This window comes from Mobula birostris, chromosome X (assembly GCF_030028105.1).
Source record: "Mobula birostris isolate sMobBir1 chromosome X, sMobBir1.hap1, whole genome shotgun sequence".
Lineage (NCBI taxonomy): Eukaryota > Metazoa > Chordata > Chondrichthyes > Myliobatiformes > Myliobatidae > Mobula > Mobula birostris.
In genome coordinates, this window is record NC_092402.1 from 39,534,390 (window position 1) to 39,554,916 (window position 20,527).

Below are 20,527 nucleotides of genomic sequence, written 5' to 3' on the forward strand. Positions count from 1 at the left end.
TAAGCAGACAAGTGCTACACATGCCCTTACACTTCCTCCCTTACCACCATTCAGGGCCCCAGACAGTCCTTCCAGGTGAGGTGACACTTCACCTGTGAGTCGGCTGGGGTGATATACTACGTCCGGTGCTCCCGATGTGGCCTTCTATATATTGGCGAGACCCGACGCAGACTGGACGACCGTCTTGCTGAATACCTGCGCTCTGTCCGCCAGAGAAAGCAGGATCTCCCAGTGGCCACACATTTTAATTCCATATCCCATTCCCATTCTGACATGTCTATCCATGACCTCCTCTACTGTAAAGATGAAGCCACACTCAGGTTGGAGGAACAACACCTTATATTCTGTCTGGGTAGCCTCCAACCTGATGGCATGAACATTGACTTCTCTAACTTCCGCTAATGCCCCACCTCCCCCTCGTACCCCATCCATTATTTATTTATATACACACATTCTTTCTCTCCCTCTCCTTTTTCTCCCTCTGTCCCTCTGACTATACCCCTTGCCCATCCTCTGGGTTTTTCCCCCCCTCCCCCTTTTCCTTCTCCTTGGGCCTCCTGTCCCATGATCCTCTCATATCCCTTTTGCCAATCACCTGTCCAGGTCTTGGCTCCTTCCCTCCCCCTCCTGTCCTCTCCTATCATTTTGGATCTCCCCCTTCCCCTCCCACTTTCAAATCTCTTACTAACTCTTCCTTCAGTTAGTCCTGATGAAGGGTCTCGGCCCGAAACGTCGACTGTACCTCTTCCTGGAGATGCTGCCTGGCCTGCTGCGTTCACCAGCACATTTGATGTGTGTTACTCTGGGGTTTATACCCTAGTCATCTTTGTGAAACCCAAAACTAGACATCGATGAGTATGTTAGTGCTACTTGTTATTACTGTCTGTGATAAATTCAATTATGTGTAGTTCAGTAGTAAGATGGATTAGATATGTCTTGGTAGTGAGGATATAGCTGGGTAATTAAAGCAAACAAATGTGACTAGAGGTTAATCTGGTTTTGAAGCACGTGTTCACTGCTGTAGCGTGAGATATTGTTTAGTCCTATAGACTTCGCCATTTTCAGTGCTCAGTCATTTCTAGATATCATGCAGAGTGAAATTGAGTTGGTTGAAGACTGCTTTAGCAACTTGTTTTTTGTGTTTTGTGCTGCTCCCAATGTGGCTTTCTGTAATATTAATTGAACCAGGCTAGATAACTGGCTTGATAGTAAACAAAGAATAGGCAATTCAGTCCTTAAAGCCTGCTTCAATACGCACTGCAATCATGACTGATTATTAACTTCAGTACCCCATTCTTGCCTCTCCTCACATCCCATGATACCTTTGGTGTTGACAAATTTATCATTTTCTGCTTTTTACTCCACATTTCCTTGTGTGGTAGAAAATTCATTGCACCCTTGGTGAAAACATTTTTCGTCATGGTTCTAACTGGAATATTGTGTGTCCCGAGATTGCGACTTGATTCTCAATTCTCCTTCCGTCTGTACCTGTATTGTTTAGTCTTGTAAGAAAATTTATAGCTTTTTGAGATTCTTTGTCTTTCTTCCATATTCCAGTGAATACAGGTGTATTTGACCGTTTTTTTCTCTACTGATGCTGATTTCTGTTAGTTTTTCCTACTCTTCCCTTGGTTCTTATAATTATAATTATTTGGGGTCTATTTGTGTCCAGTTTACTGAAGAAACGGCTGAAGTATGGGTTTAATTGTTCCCAATTATAAATTCTTCAGTTTCTGATTGGAGGGGGCCTATATTTGTCTTAGCTTATCTTCACCTTACATATTTATAAATGGTTTTATTGAATGACTTTATTTCTTGCATGTAACAAGAGCTGTATAACTCATCTCCTTCTGCCTTAGGCCATGAACTTATCAATCACCCCTGCTGTGGACCACTTCTACAAAGAAGGATCCGTATGCTCCACAACCGCTGAACTAAGTGTGTACATGTAGGAGGGGACTATGTTGAAAAATAAATGTGCTAGATTTTCTAAAATTGACTCCTTCTACCTTAGGCTATGAACTTATCAATCACCCCTCGTAAACCTACTGATTCTCAACGTTATCTCAACTATACCTATGCCCTGTAAAAATGTTATTGCCTTTTCTCAGATTCTTCGCCTCTGCCACATCTGTTCTCACAATGTGGCTTTCCATTCTAGGACATCAGGAGATATCCTCCTTTAAAGAATAGAGTTTCCCTCCCTTTACTATTGTTGCTGCCCTCACCCTCATCTCCTCCATTTCCCATACATCCGCACTCACCCCACCTTCCCGCTGTCGTAATAGTGACAGAGTTCTTCGTGTCCTTATCTACCACCCATTGAGCTTCTGCATCCAACAGATTATCCTCTGCAACTTCCACCATCTCCAAAGGGACCCCATCACTAAACAGATCTCCCTCCAGGTACTTATCTCTGCAAGTGGCCAAAGTGCTTTACCTCCCTGTACACCGCCTTCGCCTCATCTATTGTGTCCAGTGCTCCCGTTGCAGCCCCCTCTGCATTGGTGTGACCTGTTGTAAATTGGGGGACCGCTTTGTCGAGCACCTCCACTCCATCCGCCACAAACAGGACTTCCTGGTGGCTAAGTGTTTTCATTCCAATTCCCATTCCCTCTCTGACGTGTCAGTCCATGGCCTGCTCTTATGCCTAGATGAGACCACCCTCAGGGTAGAGGAGCACACTTTGTATTCCATCTGGGTATCCTCCAACCTGATGGTATGGATTTCGATTTCTCCTTCCGGTGTGTTGCTTTCAATTTCCAGCATTTGTGGCTTTTCTTTTTTGTAAAGACATTCATGATCATATTTGTGCCTGTCTTGCATGTATCCCTAATTTGCTATTTAGTTCTATCCTCTGCATCATGGCTGCTGTCTGGGGATCTACAGATAATACCCACAAATATAGAATGAGATATACTGGGCCATTAGGTTACAGATAATGGTATAAATTATTGTCATACTGTATGCTCTCCACACATGCTTCATTTAGAGCCAATGAATCTATTCTCAGTCTATTCCATTTAGCACAATTATCATGCTACTCATTGTGCGTCATTCACGCAAAGACAAGACTGTCTCCATAACGGCTGTGTTGGTCACTTTTACCATTGTTATCACAGACCAGTGCACCTGCTGCAGATAGATTGACTGTGAAGTTGAGCAATTTTATCCCTCCGGTTTAAATCCAGTTTAACCCTGGAATTCTTCAGGACTTGAGTGATTCTGTTCATACTGGGGTGACTGAGGCACATGGTGATGGGCATAGAAGCGCTTCTGAATGGGCATATGGAGTCAGGGAGCTCAAATTGTTGTTCAAGGAGTAAGTAGCATTGTCTTATCAGCTAAGAAAGGATCGTCACTGGTAATCAAGGGGATGTTTCCTTGTTGGACTTGATACCATGAAGTATCATCGGGTCTAGGATTAAATTTGAAGTTCCTCTGGGCTCCCTATCAATATACCCCTATATCACCTCATCTAGTAGGATGGACCTGCTAGTAAGACATGATAAACCTATTGATTGTGATGGAAGAGCTTGGCACATTGTAAGTTATAATACTCTGAATATGACTTGCAAGAATGTTGCTGGGCTGGTCCATGGTGCAGCCATCTTAACTTAAACACCAATTGTTATTATTTGTGAAGAGAACTTTACATTGTTGTTCTCTTTCTCCACAGCCCCCAGCCCCACCAGTTCAAAATGATGTGATTTGAGCTCTGGATTGCTAATTCAGGCCTCTGAATGCATTACTATTACTCATCAAAACTACTCTGGCTTCTTCCAACAAGAAGGAGAAAAGAAAATGGAAATGCTAGTTGCAAGTTTCTCCAAGTTGCACAAGGTTCTGACTTGAATATACCATCTTGAGTTTAACCACTGTGCCTCTACCTTAACCCACTGATCACAATTCAGTTGTAGTTGCTGTAAACATTTTTTCAATTAATTGCTGTAATTTTAAATGGATAGGGCAAAGTCATAGTTGAGTTTTTTGAACTTTCCTTCAGAAATAACCCTGTGTGGCACACCATGAGAAAAGACCAGAATTTTAAACTTAGAGTTACAAAATACACATGGACTAAGATGTTAACTGTCCTGTGCTATCACCAGTGGGATCATCAGTTGATCTGCCACCTGTCTTCAGGAGTTTCGGCCCACTTATGATCAAGACTCCCTCGAGGTGGTGGGCCAGCAGTGCTAAAGCACCACCTCCCACTGGTGAGCTTAAAAACTTGGCATCTGCCTCTATCAGAGTTGTTGGTCACTTCCATCCAACAGATAGTCTACTCTTCAGGTGTCTATGCAACTACTGAAGGGTTTGCAAGATATGTATACACTGTCTGACTATCTGCCCCTCTGGACATACTTGGTCCACACCCATGCTGATCCTTTCTCTGCTGCCTCAGCTACAGCCCTGCTGGTTGACTTGATCTCTCTTCTAGTGAAGCCAAGGTCACGCAGCCACTTCTGGAGAGCGAACGCAATAAACCCACGGCAGCCTACTTCGAATGGATAGCATGGGACCTTCCACCCTCTGTCTCTGCACTCTGATCTTAACTCTGCATATTTGGTTAACTTGCGCTCATGGACTTCATCGATGTTGTCTTCCCAGGGGACTGTGAGTTCACCAATAACCGCTTCTCTACTGCTGTCAGACCATACGATTATATCTGGACGCAATGTTGTGAAAGCTGTTTGCTCCAGGAAACTGCCTTTCCTGTCCAGGTCAGCCTTGACACACCAATCATTGGCTGAAGAAAGTATGCTTCATCGTGAGCCTATGCTGTACACCCTTGACTTGGAGCCTTCTTTCACAAATGATATGCGATGTTCTGTGCAGCATGGGGCATGAGATAAGTTGTGCTGCAGTACTCTCTGCTCAACCACTTCTGTTACAACTTTGAGAACGTTGTTATGTCTCCAAGTGTACATGCCGCTGGAAAGATTGACTCTGCATGCACTCAAGATATGTTGAAGTGTTCCCTTCTCGCCACAAGCAGCACACCTGTCTGTCTTATCTTCATACCAGGTGCTGAGGTTGGCAGGTGTTGGGAGCAGATCGTACGCTGCTCTGCATAGAAAAGAAATGCGGAGCGGTTCCATCTGCCACAGAACATTCCAAGATAGGTGTCATTGTTCAACACTTTCCCACCGGGTCCAAGCCCCTTGTTTGGCCAGGCCAGCTGTTTTAGTTAACCTCTTCTCCTCTTCTACCGCTCGTATTTCTTGTGTTACAAGCTCACGGTGCTCCTTACCTGTAGAAGATGATCACCACTTGTGGATTGTCCATCCAAGTCCCTGGCGGCCTAGCTGGATAGCCCAACCGTCTCTTGTGCTTCAATCTGGACTCTGCCTCATCAACTGCTACATGGGCTGACCACTTCCTGCCTGATCTCACATCTGGCTGGGTGTTCTTGACGACAGGGTCTTTTGAGTCTCCAAGCATCAAGAATGATCTTACCTTGGCTACCTTGACTTCCTCAACAAGGGGTTGCACTGGGATGGTAAGCTTTGTCTGGCTACTGTGGATTGCAACATTGGTGAGGCTGCTCGGTACTCCAAGCCACTTCTTCACATACTTGTTGATCTTCCGTTCCATTGCCTCAACGTGGGACATTGCCACTTCATAGACAGTTAGCGGCCACATTATCCGTGGCATCAGTCCGTACTGCAAGCACCACAACTTCAACTTGCCAGGCAAGCCACACTTGTCAACAGACATCAGACCTCTGCTGATCTGCTCTGCTGTCTCTTGAACCCTCTTGGTGTCTCTCAGCTCCTCTGTGTACCATCGCCCGAGGCTCTTAACTGGTTGGTCCTGAATGGATGGAATCTCCTCTCCACAAAGGGTGAAATGAAAGTCAACCAGCTTTCCTCTCCTAAGAACAAGGCTCCTTGACTTCTTGGTCTTGAACTTCATTCTTCCCCAATCCATTAGCTCCTTGAGTCTAGATAGTACATTTTCCACTGCCTCTGTGCTGGGACCCAAAAGGGTAAGATCATCCATGAACGCTCGTATTGGTGGTAACTCCTCTCTGCCATCAAGTGCGACACCTGGTCCCACTGATTCTACGGCCCTCGCAATAACCTCCATGGCTAACACAAAAAGGATGGGTGAAATTGCACATCCCAACTTTATCCACTCTTAATGCAAGTTTTCAACACTGGCTGAGAATTGAAAGTGATTTTAAAAATAGAAGTGTGTGGCTGCATTCTTTCACAAATTTATCATTGGCAAGGTACGAATGGGGTAATAATGTTGCGTCATTGTTGTGTGAATGAAATCACTGGAGAGACAGTTACTGGTAGATATAGAGCAGCTGCTTTATTTGACAAAAAAAGGGTACAGCAGGCATACGGAGACCCTTTCAGTAGAAAGGTCTGCTGCCCAACGTGGGGCTCTATTTATTTGTTACACACACAAAGGACAATTCCATATTTACAAAGTATAGACAAGGCTTTCTTTTGAGGCTACATTCACATCTCCTGACTACGCTCATCACACTGGCGCCAGCAGCATCTGGACTGGTATTCAGGAATCCATTGTTCCAAACCGAATCCACAATACATTTATGTGTTCTACATGAAGGACAATCCATATAACGAAGTATAGATAATGTTGTCTTCGAAACTACATGCAAAACTTAACACCTGATTACATTCCAATTTGCTGGTAAACGTAGCAGGCCAGGCAGCATCTCTAGGAAGAGATACAGTCGATGTATTGGGCCGAGACCCTTCGTCAGGACTAACTGAAGGAAGAGTTAGTAAGAGATTTGAAAGTGGGAGGGAGAGATCCAAAATGATAGGAGAAGATAGGAGGGGGAGGGATGGAGCCAAGAGCTGGACAGGTATCTTCTCCTATCATTTTGGATCTCCCCTCCCCCTCCCACTTTCAAATCTCTTACTAGCTCTTCTTTCAGTTAGTCCTGATGAAGGGTCTCGGCCCGACACGTCGACTGTACCTCTTCCTGGAGATGCTGCCTGGCCTGCTGCGTTCACCAGCAACTTTGATGTGTGTTGCTTGAATTTCCAGCATCTGCAGAATTCCTGTTGTTTACCTGATTACATTCATCTGACAGATGCCAGCAGGTCTGGGCTGGTATTCACAGTTTTTAGGAAATCCATTGTCAAGGAACAGAAGACTGATGGCTGAAGCCATTTACTAAGTGTTAATGACCTAAACCCAAAAATTACTCCTAATAGTCATTAGAAAAACTCAATTTATATTGATGTGTTTCCTTTTCTCAAGATGACTTTTCAAAATTTCTTTTACTCAGGTCTTGTATATTGAAGCTTTTTGGCAAGAAGAAAAGCAACATTCAGTGCCCATTGTGCAAGAACAAACTCACTAAGAGGTAGGGCAGAGCTAACGTTTTTTAAAAAAGTATCAAAACATTTTCGGGTTGACAAACCTAAGCCACAAAAAAACAGCATTCTGCAAAAGGTCAGTGAAAAATACCTGCAACACACATAAAAGTTGCTGGTGAATGCAGCAGGCCAGGCAGCATCTCTAGGAAGAGGTACAGTCGATGTTTTGGGCCAAGACCCTTCATCAGGACCTCCGCCAGAGAAAGCAGGATCTCCCAGTGGCCACCCATTTTAATTCCACGTCCCATTCCCATTCTGATATGTCTATCCATGGCCTCCTCTACTGTAAAGATGAAGCCACACTCAGGTTGGAGGAAACAGCACTTTTTATTCCGTCTGGGTAGCCTCCAACGTGATGGCATGAACATTGACTTCTCTAACTTCCGTTAATGCCCCACCTCCCCTTCGTACCCCATCCGTTATTTATTTATCATTTTTTATATATTTTTTTTCCTCTTTTTCTCCCTCTGTCCCACTCACTATACTCCTTGCCCATCCTCTTGGATTCCCCCCTCCCCCTTTCTTTCTCCCTAGTCCTCCCATCCCATGATCCTCTTATATCCCTTTTGCCAATCAACTTTCCAGCTCTTGACTTCATCCTTCCCCCTCCTGTCTTCTCCTATCATTTTCGATCTCCCCCTCCCCCTCCCACTTTCAAATCTCTATCTCTTTTTTCAGTTAGTCCTGACAAAGGGTCTCAGCCCGAAACGTCAATTGTACCTCTTCCTAGACATACTGCCTGGCCTGCTGCATTCACCAGCAACTTTTAAGTGTGTTGCTTGGAATTCCAGCATCTGCAGATTTCTTTGCGTTTCTTGGATCCAGTCTCCTTCATCAGGAATGGAACATTAACTCACTTTCTGCAGAAGTAGCATAACCTGAGTTTTTCCAGTACTTTCTATTTTAAGTTCATCTTTCTGCTATTTGTGTGTTTTTCTGAACTTTAGATTATTAGATCTATGCATTGAATACTTTGGATTGCTTCATTAAATTTCACTCCAACTAGGTATCCTTTGGTTGTGCAGTTATTCCTAATTGCTATGGCCTGTTCTGTATCATTCACTTTAAAATAGCCAATTTTGTCAAATATAACAGAGTGAATTAATTCAAGGAACAATGGTCATTTTAAATCATTTTAATTTCATCATGGAAAAGCGAAAGTTCATTGGCCGACTTGATTTGACTCATAGTGAAGTCAGTATGTAATATGCCATGTGTATTGCACCAATAATTTAATTTAAATGAATTTAGAGCACTCATTTCCCATTCACTTGAGGAATGGGGTTGAAACAAATTCTAGCTGTCCAATGTTTGTGCATTTTGTTTGACCAATAGTTTTTAATAAAGATGGTAAAGTGTTGGCAAATGTTCTTAAATATTTGCTTTTTATTTCCCTTGCTGTAGGGTTTCACTGTGGTTAATGTAAAGGTTCTATATTATTTATGCTTAATACTTAGGCTAAATTCACTTTCATTATACTAGATGCTGCTCATGATCGACCTAAGCGTATTTATTAAATGTTACAATTCATTTTAGGAGTCTCCAGGAAAGCACCCAATTTAAACAACTTGCCCAAGGAATTGTGAAGACAATTCATGCATTTGAATTGGACACAGGTTATGAATGTAAGTACCTAATTGTATTACTCAATATGCTAATCTTGTACTGCATAATTTATTTTGGTGGTTGTGTGTATTCAGAACTTACATATGTTAATTATAAATTATTGACAAGTGGGCAGGAAAATGTACATAGCTTAGAACAAAGCTTAAAAATTCATAGTTTCTCTTGAAGCAAAAATACAAGAGGTGCTGCATTACTGTGGATGTACTTGATGTGTTCTAATTAATGGGTTAATGTCCAGAAAGATTGGGAGAGAAGGTGCTTAATGGAAAGTGCCAACTGCTCTAGTGTTGACATTATAATATCACTCCATTACTGAATATTTAACAATTATGAATAATTTCATGCTCTGAATTAGAAATTATCGCAGTATATTGCTGGAATTGATGCTTTTCTATACAATTCTCTTTATTTTTAAGTCGTGGATTTTTCTTCCAGTCAATTTGAGAAAAGTAGAATAATGACATTTTTTTATTGCTGTGACTGAATAACATGCCAAATTCAACCAGGGAAATGTAAAAAAGGTTTGTGATATTGAGGACTAGATGCCTTTTGCATTGATAAGCTGCATTTCAGTTGGGTGCCTGCCATCAAGTTGAAAAATGAAATTCTGAAACCATAATTCTAATCACTGAATTTAATTTAGTATTTGAATTGCAGCAAACTTTCTTATATTGAGCACCATAAATTCTGTGGTATCTGTTTAATAAGAATTAAAGTACTCTAAATATTTTTGGGGGGTGAGGGAAGCGGACAAGAAGAAAAATATATTTCTCTCATGTTTTTCATTGCCTTGGGTTGTCCAGTGTTTCAAGGGCAAATTAATTATTTCGAAATGTAATGCCAGTTTTTGCTCATATGAAATGGCAATGTGACCAGGACCAGAAAATGTGTTCTTAGTGAGATATCCCTGAACCCCTCCCCTTGCATCTCCCAATAAATAGTACTATGTGATCCATGTATTCAACTAAGGGAACAGTTGAATGTTTTATCTGAAAGATAACATCTTCAGTAATGCAGATTCCCTCTACTGCAGACTCTGGGGAGGGACTCCTATGTAAAACCTTTTAACCCTGCAAGAAAATGCTTCCAACTGAACCAAAGCTGTCATTGTGTACGTTTGTAGATAAAGTTTTCAAAAAACGTCTTGTTTTAAATTTGTTGAATAAATATGGCCTTAGACTTGCAGTCGTAACTGAAGTATTTGTACTTTTTAACTAGTCTCCATTGACGATGTACAGAAAACGGCCTCAGCTGAGATCAGCGCTTACAGACAGTTATGGATTGATGACGACTGTGTTCAAATCAATAATACCCCACAGAAAATTGTAGCTACTGGAGTCTCTGAATATCATACTTTGGTAATACAATTATCTGCTTTTATATTTGCAGTGTTACTGATCCAGAAATTGTTAGAGCAGTGCTTCTTAGAGTAACTGCTATGAATTGGATTTGGTTTCAATTTTCTCCTTTCAGACAACATTATTCAGCATTGCTCAGAATGTGTTTTGACAAAGATGTGAAATGTAAGAAAAAAACATCAATGGTCTCACAAGGAATTCTGCAGATGCTGGAAATTCAAGCAACACACATCAAAGTTGCTGGTGAACGCAGCAGGCCAGGCAGCATCTCTAGGAAGAGGTACAGTCGACGTTTCGAGACCCTTCGTCAGGACTAACTGAAGGAAGAGCTAGTAAGAGATTTGAAAATGGGAGGGGGAGGGGGAGATCCAAAATAATAGGAGAAGACAGGAGGGGGAGGGATGGAGCCAAGACCTGGACAGGTGATTGGCAAAAGAGATATGAGAGGATCATGGGACAGGAGGCCCAGGGAGAAGGAAAAGGGGGAGGGGGAAAAAAACCCAGAGGATGGGCAAGGGGTATAGTCAGAAGGGGAGAGGGAGAGAAAGAATGTGTGTATATAAATAAATAATGGATGGGGTACGAGGGGGTGGTGGGGCATTAGCGGAAGTTAGAGAAGTCAATGTTCATGCCATCAGGTTGGAGGCTACCCAGATGGAATAAGGTGTTGTTCCTCCAACCTGAGTGTGGCTTCATCCTTACAATAGAGGAGGCCGTGGATAGACATATAATGGGAATGGGATGTGGAATTAAAATGTGTGGCCACTGGGAGATCCTGCTTTCTCTGGCAGACAGAGCGTCCGTCTCCTTGGCCATTATAATGTTAAGGCCAGAGAGAGAAACTTGCCTAACAGAAGGAAAGAGTAGATTTGAGTGGAGGAAGTGTCTGCACCTGCCTCTGGATCAAATTATCATCAGTATAAATTGAGATGACAGATTTTGAAGTCCCTGTGAAAGATGTCTCACCCACCATAAATTTTATCACCGTGAAATGGTGGCCTTAAATTCTCATGTGAAATACCTTTGTAAATGCACTGCAAGTATACCATTTTTTGATCTTGATGGGGATGGTACCTTTTCCTTTTACCTTCCCACTGAGGTTGACAAGGCTGGCATTTATTGCCCATCTCTTATTGCTGATGTGTCTTTGCAGTCAGTGTGGTGAAAGTAATTCACTTAAACCCAGTGAACAATGAATGATTATATATTTTCACATGCCAGTACTGTAATTTGTAGAAGGTGGCATTCCCTTATGTCTCCTGTCTGCTACCACTTTAGCTGGTAGAGGTTGTCCTATGATCCTCTCATATCCCTTTTGCCAATCACCTGTCCAGCTCTTGGCTCTATCCCTCCCCCCTCCTGTCTTCTATCATTTCGGATCTCCCCCTCCCACTTTCAAATCTCTTACTAGCTCTTCTTTCAGTTAGTCCTGACGAAGGGGCTCGGCCTGAAATGTCGACTGTACCTCTTCCTAGAGATGCTGCCTGGCCTGCTGCGTTCACCAGCAACTTTGATGTGTGTGGCTTGAATTTCCAGCATCTGAAGATTTCCTTGTGTTTGCAGTTTTAGGATGTACTTTTGTAAAAGACTTGGTGCAGAAATTTTTAACATCTCTAGTACTTGTTAATTAAAATCACTATCTCTCAAATTTATTTCAAAGATTCAAAATTATATTTTAAAATGCTGTTAAGTCACAAAGCTATCTCTGCTGATTTGCATTTCAGCAGTTATTTCTATTTATTAATGAAGTCCTTTTAAGACTGAATTGAAACCACAGCTTTGCGATATCTATCATGAATTCTGCATGCCTAAGCCTTTTGGAGTTAGGAGATTTTTGTTTATTTGTGCAAGCAAGTGTAGCATCAGATGCCAGCCACTGGACTTTATATGTTATTTACCATGAATACTGATCTTTGTGAGGTAATCATTGCAAGGTCAGCATTATAATTATTGTTGTTTAGCAGTGAATTGCTGCATCACTTATCTTAACTTTTTAACTGTTACATAAATACTGAAATAACTGCTTTTATACAGAATGTTGAAACCGACTCTTTAACTGAATTTGTAAGAAGGGTTTTCACAAGAAGTAAAAGGCTGAAAATGGATGCTCCTGCTTATGTTGAGATTGGTAAGAATTTCAAGTTTTCAGCATGATCTTTATTATTGTTTATTTCACTGTTATTCAACTCCCATCTCTTTCAACTTAACCAGGCAACAAAATGGCCTTCGAAATAGATTTTCCCTGCCTCAGATCTACTGGCAGTGCTACTATTTGGTCAGTGAGCTATTGCTGCTTGTATGTCCTTACTTTGATAGAGTGCTCCATTGCTCCCTCAATAACTTGGATCATGAACCTAATCTTTTACTTTAAAAAAAAATATTTATACTTTATACTTTAAATCAGTTTACAAATGAATGGGCAGCTTGTGCAATTGGTGTTTTTGTATTCATTAAAGAACAATTGGTGGTCTGGAGAGCTTCACTGCTTGTCATTTGGTCCGTTGTTTAAGTTCGTCATCTAACTGTACAACAGTTGCAAAAACATTTGTGAACCTTTTGCAATTACCTGGTTTTCTGCATTAATTACTGATAAAATGTGATCTGATCTTCGTCTTAAGTCATAATAATAGATGCACAATCTGCCTAAACTAATTAATAACACACAAACAATTGTGCTTTTTCTTGTTAATACTGAGTACACCATTTAAACAATCAGTCTCAGTTCAAAAATATATGTGAAACTTTGTCATAATGCTCTCTACAAAAGCTATTTGGAGTCAGGTGTTCAATCAATGAATGCTGAAGGAGGTGAAAAAGAACTCGAGGGAAACAGCAAAAGACCTGTAGGAATCTTGAACTTGCTAAAGTCTGTTCATGTGTCCACTATATAAAAAAAACACTGAACAAGAATGGTATTCATGGAAGGACACCACAGAGGAACAAGGAACCACTACTCTCCAAAAATAACATTGTTGCACGTCTCAAGTTTGCAAAAAAACACCTGGATGTTCTACAACACTTCTGGGACAATGTTCTTTGGACAGATGTGACAAGAGTTGAATTTTTTGGCAGAAATGCACACTGCTATGTTTGGAGGAAAAGGGGCACTGCACCAAAACCACCACCTTACTGTGAATCATGGTGGAAGGAGCATCATGGTTTGGGGCTGCTTTGCTGTCTTGGGCTGAACAGCTTGCAATCGTTGAGGGAACAATGCATTCAAAATCGGATCAAGACATTTTACAGGACAATGTCAGGGTAGTGGTCCATCACCTGAAGCTTAATAGAAGTTGGATGATGCAACAAGACAATGATCCGAAATACAAGTATAACAACAATAGAATGGTTTAAAAAGAAGAAAATTCATGTTTTATAATGGCAATGTCAGATTCCAGACCTTAACCCAATTGAGATACTGTGGCATGACCTAAAGAGGGCTGTTCATGAAAGGTATCCCAGGAGTATTGATGAACTGAAACGGTTTTGTATGGAGGAATGGTCTAAAATTCCTCCTTACCACTTTGCATATTTGATCAGTAGCTACAGGAAATGTTTGGTGGAGGTCATTGCTGCTAAAGAAGGTTCTACCAGTTAGTAAATACAAGAGAGTGTATACTTTTTCCAGCCTGGATTGTGAATAATTAAGCAATGTGTTCAGTAAAGATGTGGAATATACGATTGTTTGTGTTATTAGTTTAGGCAGATTGTGTTTGTGTACTATTGTTACTTAGATGAAGATCAGACCACTTTATGATTAATGCAGAAAACCGTGTAATTACAAAGGGTTCACAAACTCTTTGCAATTATATATACGACCAAACGAAACAACACTCCTCCAGACCACAGTGCACCCACAGTTCATGTATCACAGCATATAAAACAAAATATTACCACGTAAAGTAATAAAATATAATTCAAAATGCATCTGAAGTATTACAGATGCTCTCTGTATTACAGCACTCCGCAGGACCCTGCCCTTCACTGTGGCTGTCCTGCCCTTGTTTAACTCCCAAAATGTATCATTTCACATTTGTCCAAGTTAAATTTCATCTGCTGTTCTTTGACCCACTTTCCCAGTTAATCTAAATTTTGTTGTAATACTGGATGACATTTTTGATTGTCCACCACACTACCAATATTGCTGTCATTTCAAATTTACTAATCATGATGATGTATCGAAAGACTGCATTTTTCTAGTAGAGGGTAAGTTGGTGGTTGGGGAAAGGGTTCTAAATATTCTTAGATGCAAGTTATTCAGGGAAGGTAAGTTTTTTTAAAAAGCACAATGGTAATATTGTTTAAGAATATTTCAGTGCTAAAAAGTAAAAATGTCTTGCACCAAAATGGGACAAAATTTATCTGTTCAGAATGAAGAAACAATAGTGGTACAGTTACTCTTCTTGGACTATCTGGTAAGTCACCAGCTAATGGGAGGTACATTGAAGAACAGGTCTTTTAGAAAAATTTGAGATTGGCAAAAAGAGTGCTAAACAAGACTTAAGAGATGTTGATATGTTACTGGATTGGCTAAGAATTAATCAAATGACACCAGGTGGCCAGTTTCTCTTGTCCAGGTGAAATGCTTCCAAGGTTGTTCAGGGAAGTTGTGGTGAAAAGTGCACAGAGCCAGGGATAATCTTGTTGAAATGTCATTAGATTTAGAGGGAGCACCAGAAAATTGCAAAAAAAAAGTGTAGAGATAAACTTGATAACATGGATCAGAAAGTTTAACTATGCCCACAAAACATGGTTAACAACAAAATTGGCATCGACTTGGACGAGTTTGGACTGATTGAAGAAACCATGTGTTTGTGAAAGGCAAGTTATAGTGTCTTCCAAAAGACATTTCATAAGGTGCCTCAGCAGGATTGTCATCAAGATTGAAGCCCATGGAGTCAGAAAAAGTCAGAAAATTGGTTTAGTATTGTTACGTGTACAAAGATACAGTGAAAAGCTTGTGATGCATACTGATCATACAGATCAAATCATTACACAATAACAATGCAGAATAAAGGTTAAAAGCTACAGGGAAAGAGCAGTGTGGTAAACAAAAAGTGCAAGATTATAACAAGGTAGATGTGAAGTCAAGGAAGTGCAGTGCTGAAAGGGGTCAAGTGCTTCATGGAGATCCCCAGCAAATGGTAATAGGACAAGCGCACAATTATATTTTAATGACTTGAACTCAAGTTTACAAGGTACATTGTCCATATTTGCAGTTGATATAGAACTTGGAAGGTGCAACAGATTGTGAAACAGATTAGTAAGACTTCAAGAAGATAATCTGCAAAGGATGAAAATTAAAAGAAAAACTGCAAATAGTGAAAATGAGCTAAAAACTGAAATACTGGAAACACTCAGCAGGCCAGGCAGTGTCTAGATAAGATGAATATTGCTGAGAAAAATGAAATGCTGTATTTTGGCAAGAAGAATGAGAAGCCATACAAATCAGAGCACAATTCTATGAGGGGAACAAGAACAGATTTGGTCATACAAGTGTATCATTTTTTTATTTAGATAGATGCTGCCTGACCTGCTGACTTCCTCCAGCATTGCTTTGGATTATCCCCATCTACAGAATTTCTCATGTTTATTCTTTGACTTGTTCCTGTCTGTAGTCAAGTTAAGATGATCATCAAGATAAGAACTGGCAGATTACCAAATTAAAAAAAAAAAATTTGAAAATAGTGGAAAGGTAAAATAACCTTTGAGGTTTTGAATTTGATTTTAAGGATATATATACACATGCAACTAAGAGATTAAAAACCAAATACCAATCGAATCGCATCCTTACTGATTGTGTTTGAAAATGCCTTTAATTTGTAGATGATTCAGAAGATTCTGCAAAGCCTGATGCTGACGATTATTCCTGTGCAACTGAATCCGAGGCAGGACTAAAACAAGTGGCTGGGAGCAAATCTGAAAGTAGCTTCTGTAGCCCAGATGCACCCAGAGAGATGCTTGGGTCTCCAGTTGAGAAAGTCGATAAAAAACTCATACTGCATGCTGAAAAAATGTTGAATACAGAAAGCTGCCCTGATGGCAAAGAGCTTTTTACTGACAATTTGGTTCCATTGCCTTTGGAGAACAATATTATGAAAAAAGACTTGGAACTATTGTATAGCCAGGAGGATGTTAATCAGAAAGATTCTAATTGGGTAGTCAGCAATAAAACTGAGTTTGAGAAAGATGGGGATGAATTTAATAATTATCCAGCTCTCAAAATCTCTAGAAGAAAAAGCCAGAGAGTTATCAGAAAAGTCAGTGACTGGTTATCCAAAATCAGTGTTGGTGAGGTTGCAAGGCTTGGTGTTGAATCTAATGCAATCGACCAGAACTCTGAATCGGGTTCTTTTGCATCTTGTGAAGAAGCTTCTAGTTCAAATGATACTGAAAAGGTTGAATATGAGCCTCTTGCATCCCCATTGAAAGATGACAGAAGTGTAACAAAAGCATTGGTAACTGATGGTAAAACCAAAGTATTTGGGAAAACTTATAAGAGAAACAAAAGAAAAAGTGCTCCTGTAAATTGGATTTTCAGATCTGAAAGCAAAAGTGATAAGGTACTATCCCACAGAGAGCCTGACTTTGAGATTAGTTGTGGTAAAACTCAAAAAAGAAAAACAAGAAGCAATAGACTGTATCCTGAAGACTTTATAAAGATGCCATTTAATGATGTTAGGAATGCAAACACCCAAATTGATCGGAAACAGGTTGTTGTACGTCAGAACATTGAAACTAAGACAAATGAAGAAATGATGGAGGGACCACCTAATAGTAAAGGAAAGAACAAGCCCATTGCTGCTGCTGTTTGTACTAAGATAGTGGAAACTGGGCATTTGATGGAAGGTTCTATGCAAAATTTTCAACGTCTTGATTTGAAAGTAAGCAAGTCTAATACTGAAAGCAAGACAAATGTGAACAAAGTTTTAGCCAAAAAAAGAAAAATGTCTCCAGCAAAACAGACGAAAAAAAGATTTAAAGCTTTGGAGTTTGTTAACCACCTTGGAATAGTAACTCTCAGAAGCAGCTCAACAGATATAAATGAAAATAAGATTGGTACTTTCCCCAGTAGTGTAGAACCTATGAAAACGGAACTAGAAATAAGGACAACCAGCAGAAGCAGTAGGCTGAAGCTTCTGGATGAAAAGTTAATCATGAAAGGCAAAAACACAGACAAGAAATCTGAATTGGCTAAGGTGCATTCACAAATCAGTACTGGAGTAGTTGTTGCACCTTCAAAGCAGAGTTTAAAAAACACAAATACAGACATGGAATGTGTAGAAACTGGAAGTTTAACTATGCAGGATATTATAGCCCAAGACTGTAATAAGCAGTTATCAAATGCTAAATGTTCAAATAAAAAGCTTACAGCTTTTTGTGGAAATGGTGTGGTAGAAAAACTTGGTGTGTTATCAGGAGATGAGAAACAATTAATGCGTGATAAAGCAGCAGAAAGTGGTAATGCTGCACTACTGGCCAGACATTCCCTGTCTCCTGGTCATTCATGTATCACAGTTTCTTCTGGCACACACTCGCAGGATTCAGTCTCAGAGGCCAGTATGCTATTGCTCCCACAACAACAACATGTTCCTGTGAGAGAACATGATGGTCAAAATATCCATTCTATTTGTACAAAAGTTGGACAACTAAGCTCAAATGATACCATATTTTTGTCTGGGAGTCATTCAAGAGTAGAAGCTATGAGCAGGGAAGAAAGCAGTGGTGAAGTATCTACAAAGCAGAAAGGATTGAAGGAGACTACTGGAGATAGTGAAGTGGACACTGAGCAGCTTCTAAAATCATTTAAGCTAGCAAAACGGAAATCATTCATTCTTATTTCAGCCTCAGGTCAACAGTCTAATGAAGGTGGTTGCCGAGCAGTTCTGCAGAGTAAGCCCCTTTATAAATCTAAGGAGGATAAAGGAGCTGCAGTAAGTGGAAAGGAAGACATAAACTTTATTGCAAAGCAAAAAGCTGGAACAGTCAATTTAGGTAAAACTGCTTCTGTGTTCAAAGAAGCTTTAGATGCCAATAAAGTCAAAGCTAAGCACTCTTCCCCAGAGCTGGATAATGACATGCAGCAAATGAACGAATCAGATAGAGTTTCTGTTGGAATTGTTCCTCGAACGGCATCTTCATCTTTTTCTGCTGTACTGTCAGATCATGGCCAGCAGATGGTGTCTTTGTCAAGTCGGACAAAAGGGAAAAGGAATTACAGGTTGTTCGGCCAAAAAGGATCAAAAAGTCGTACTTGGGCCTCTACAGAGAAAGGAGAATTTGATTCTGATAGATCGAGCCAAACTGCTGAGCACTTAAATAGCAACACATACAACAATTCTTGTCTTAAAGCTACAAATCCAGATAAAGATAGAATTATTGATCAAAATGTTCAGCAGACTGTTTTGGATTCAGAACTTGAATCCAATGCCCAGTTGGAAATGGAATTGATTCCAGCTGGAGACCAGCTTGAAGACATTGCAAAACATATTTACCAAAGGAGTGATTGGGATAAATTGCTAAGAAAGAGAGGGGGTTGTGAAAATAATGAATTACCTCAAAAAGTTCCTAAGAATGTAGAAAGTGAATTGGTTAAATTGGCTGATGGAACAAGTCACCATTCTCTGTTTGTCTTCCCTGATGAAAGCATTGCTACGGGAAAGAAAATTGGTGAGAATTTTCAAATCTCTGCAACTCCTGAAAAGCTGTTTGACTCTGCCGAGGCATGTTTCCATAAAAATATTGCAGAAAGTGCAGTCAATGAGCTGAATAAAATGCTGAATGAATGTGAAATGAGAGAAGATAGTGCACATCTAAAACCAGATGAAGAAATGGCAGTAGAACTGAACAGTAGTTTGCAAAGATATTCTGGGCATCAGACTAGAGGCTGGAGGAAGCGACCGATGAAATTGTCAACTTCAGAATCTGAAAAAAGTGATGAAGACTTGCCTTGTTTTCAGATGTTTGGATTCAAAAAATTGTGTTCAAATCCTCAGTCAGTGTCACAAAATTCCTTAAAGATAATTTGTCAGTCTTTAACTGGCTCCCAGGTTAAAAACTCTTCATTGCCAAATCATAATACAGAAATTACTAAGGCAGTTTTCACTGAAGCAAATAACTTGGATGAGAGCAAAGGTAACAGTTGTCAACAAAATGAACTCGTTTCCCTGAGCCAAATATCTGAAGGATCCCTGGATTTGTTTTCTTCTTTTTCTGATGGTTCATCCCGTAGTCCTAGGCAACAACCAAAGATATGCCGCAAAGCACCTCACAAGCGCAAAAGAGCTTTAAATTTGTCTGCACCTGAAATTTTGGAGAAAAAAAATGAAGAAACTTGGAAAGGCACATCTGCTTCACATCTGCAGCCACAACTTTTAGGTATGGTATTTTGGAAGTTAAATTTGGTTCAAAAGTAGCATTTGAACTGGTTAATTTTCCGGGTTACATGATGAAAAGAGATATAGCTCAGAACTAACAATGGAGAAAGTGTGACAAAAACTTTACATGATCCGCTCTTCAGCATAATGTGTGGCATTTTTATTTTGCCCATCCCTAATTGCCATTAAGATGAGAGAATTACTAAAATATTTGAGAGTCAACCACTGAGTCTGGAGGAGAAGGATGGTTGATTTTCTCCACTGAAGGATTGGTGAACCAATTGCATTTTTATCCTGGGTGTTTTGATTCATCATTAATGATGACTCTTTCAAATGTCAGATTATTAAATTAATTAAACTTCTACAGCCACCATAATTGGATTAGAACCTAACCTCTAGATTGCTGGTCCAGGTTTCTGAAGTACTACTCCAGTAGTTTAACCACTACACCATCATTATATTGTGTGTATTTTTTTTAAAAAACCTGGAAATGTTACACTTTGTTAGGTGAGACATAACTGAGTATTAAAGATTTAGTAAATCACCTATACTGCTCAACAAGCTTTTTGGTCTGTAACAGCCTTCATATAAAATTATGCCTTTGTTCCCTCAATTATTTTAAATTATTTTATAAACTGTTAATTGATCTTTACTGGTAGTGCTTATTTCTAGTATTTAAAATTTTGTCTTATTTTTCCATGCATCCCAATCTTTGTTCTTTGTGAAATGTATGAAGATAAAGACTTGAAAACTAGTATTTTTCATTTCATGCTGATTCATGGTCAGCATTCTTTGGGGT

At 40.1% G+C, this 20,527-nt stretch overlaps 1 protein-coding gene across 10 annotated transcripts in view; it reads left to right on the forward strand.

Annotated features, from left to right (window-relative positions):
- The window catches only part of LOC140191727 (breast cancer type 1 susceptibility protein homolog), a 200,395-nt gene that overhangs the window by 12,967 nt on the left and 166,901 nt on the right, over positions 1–20,527 (forward strand). For all 10 annotated transcript variants that reach the window (XM_072249421.1, XM_072249418.1, XM_072249419.1 and 7 more), the window contains 5 exons: positions 7,280–7,357; positions 8,907–8,995; positions 10,215–10,354; positions 12,389–12,482; positions 16,178–19,729. In XM_072249421.1, coding sequence (XP_072105522.1) covers positions 7,280–7,357; positions 8,907–8,995; positions 10,215–10,354; positions 12,389–12,482; positions 16,178–19,729 — 3,953 coding nt within the window. The remainder of the gene's footprint in view (positions 1–7,279; positions 7,358–8,906; positions 8,996–10,214; positions 10,355–12,388; positions 12,483–16,177; positions 19,730–20,527) is intronic.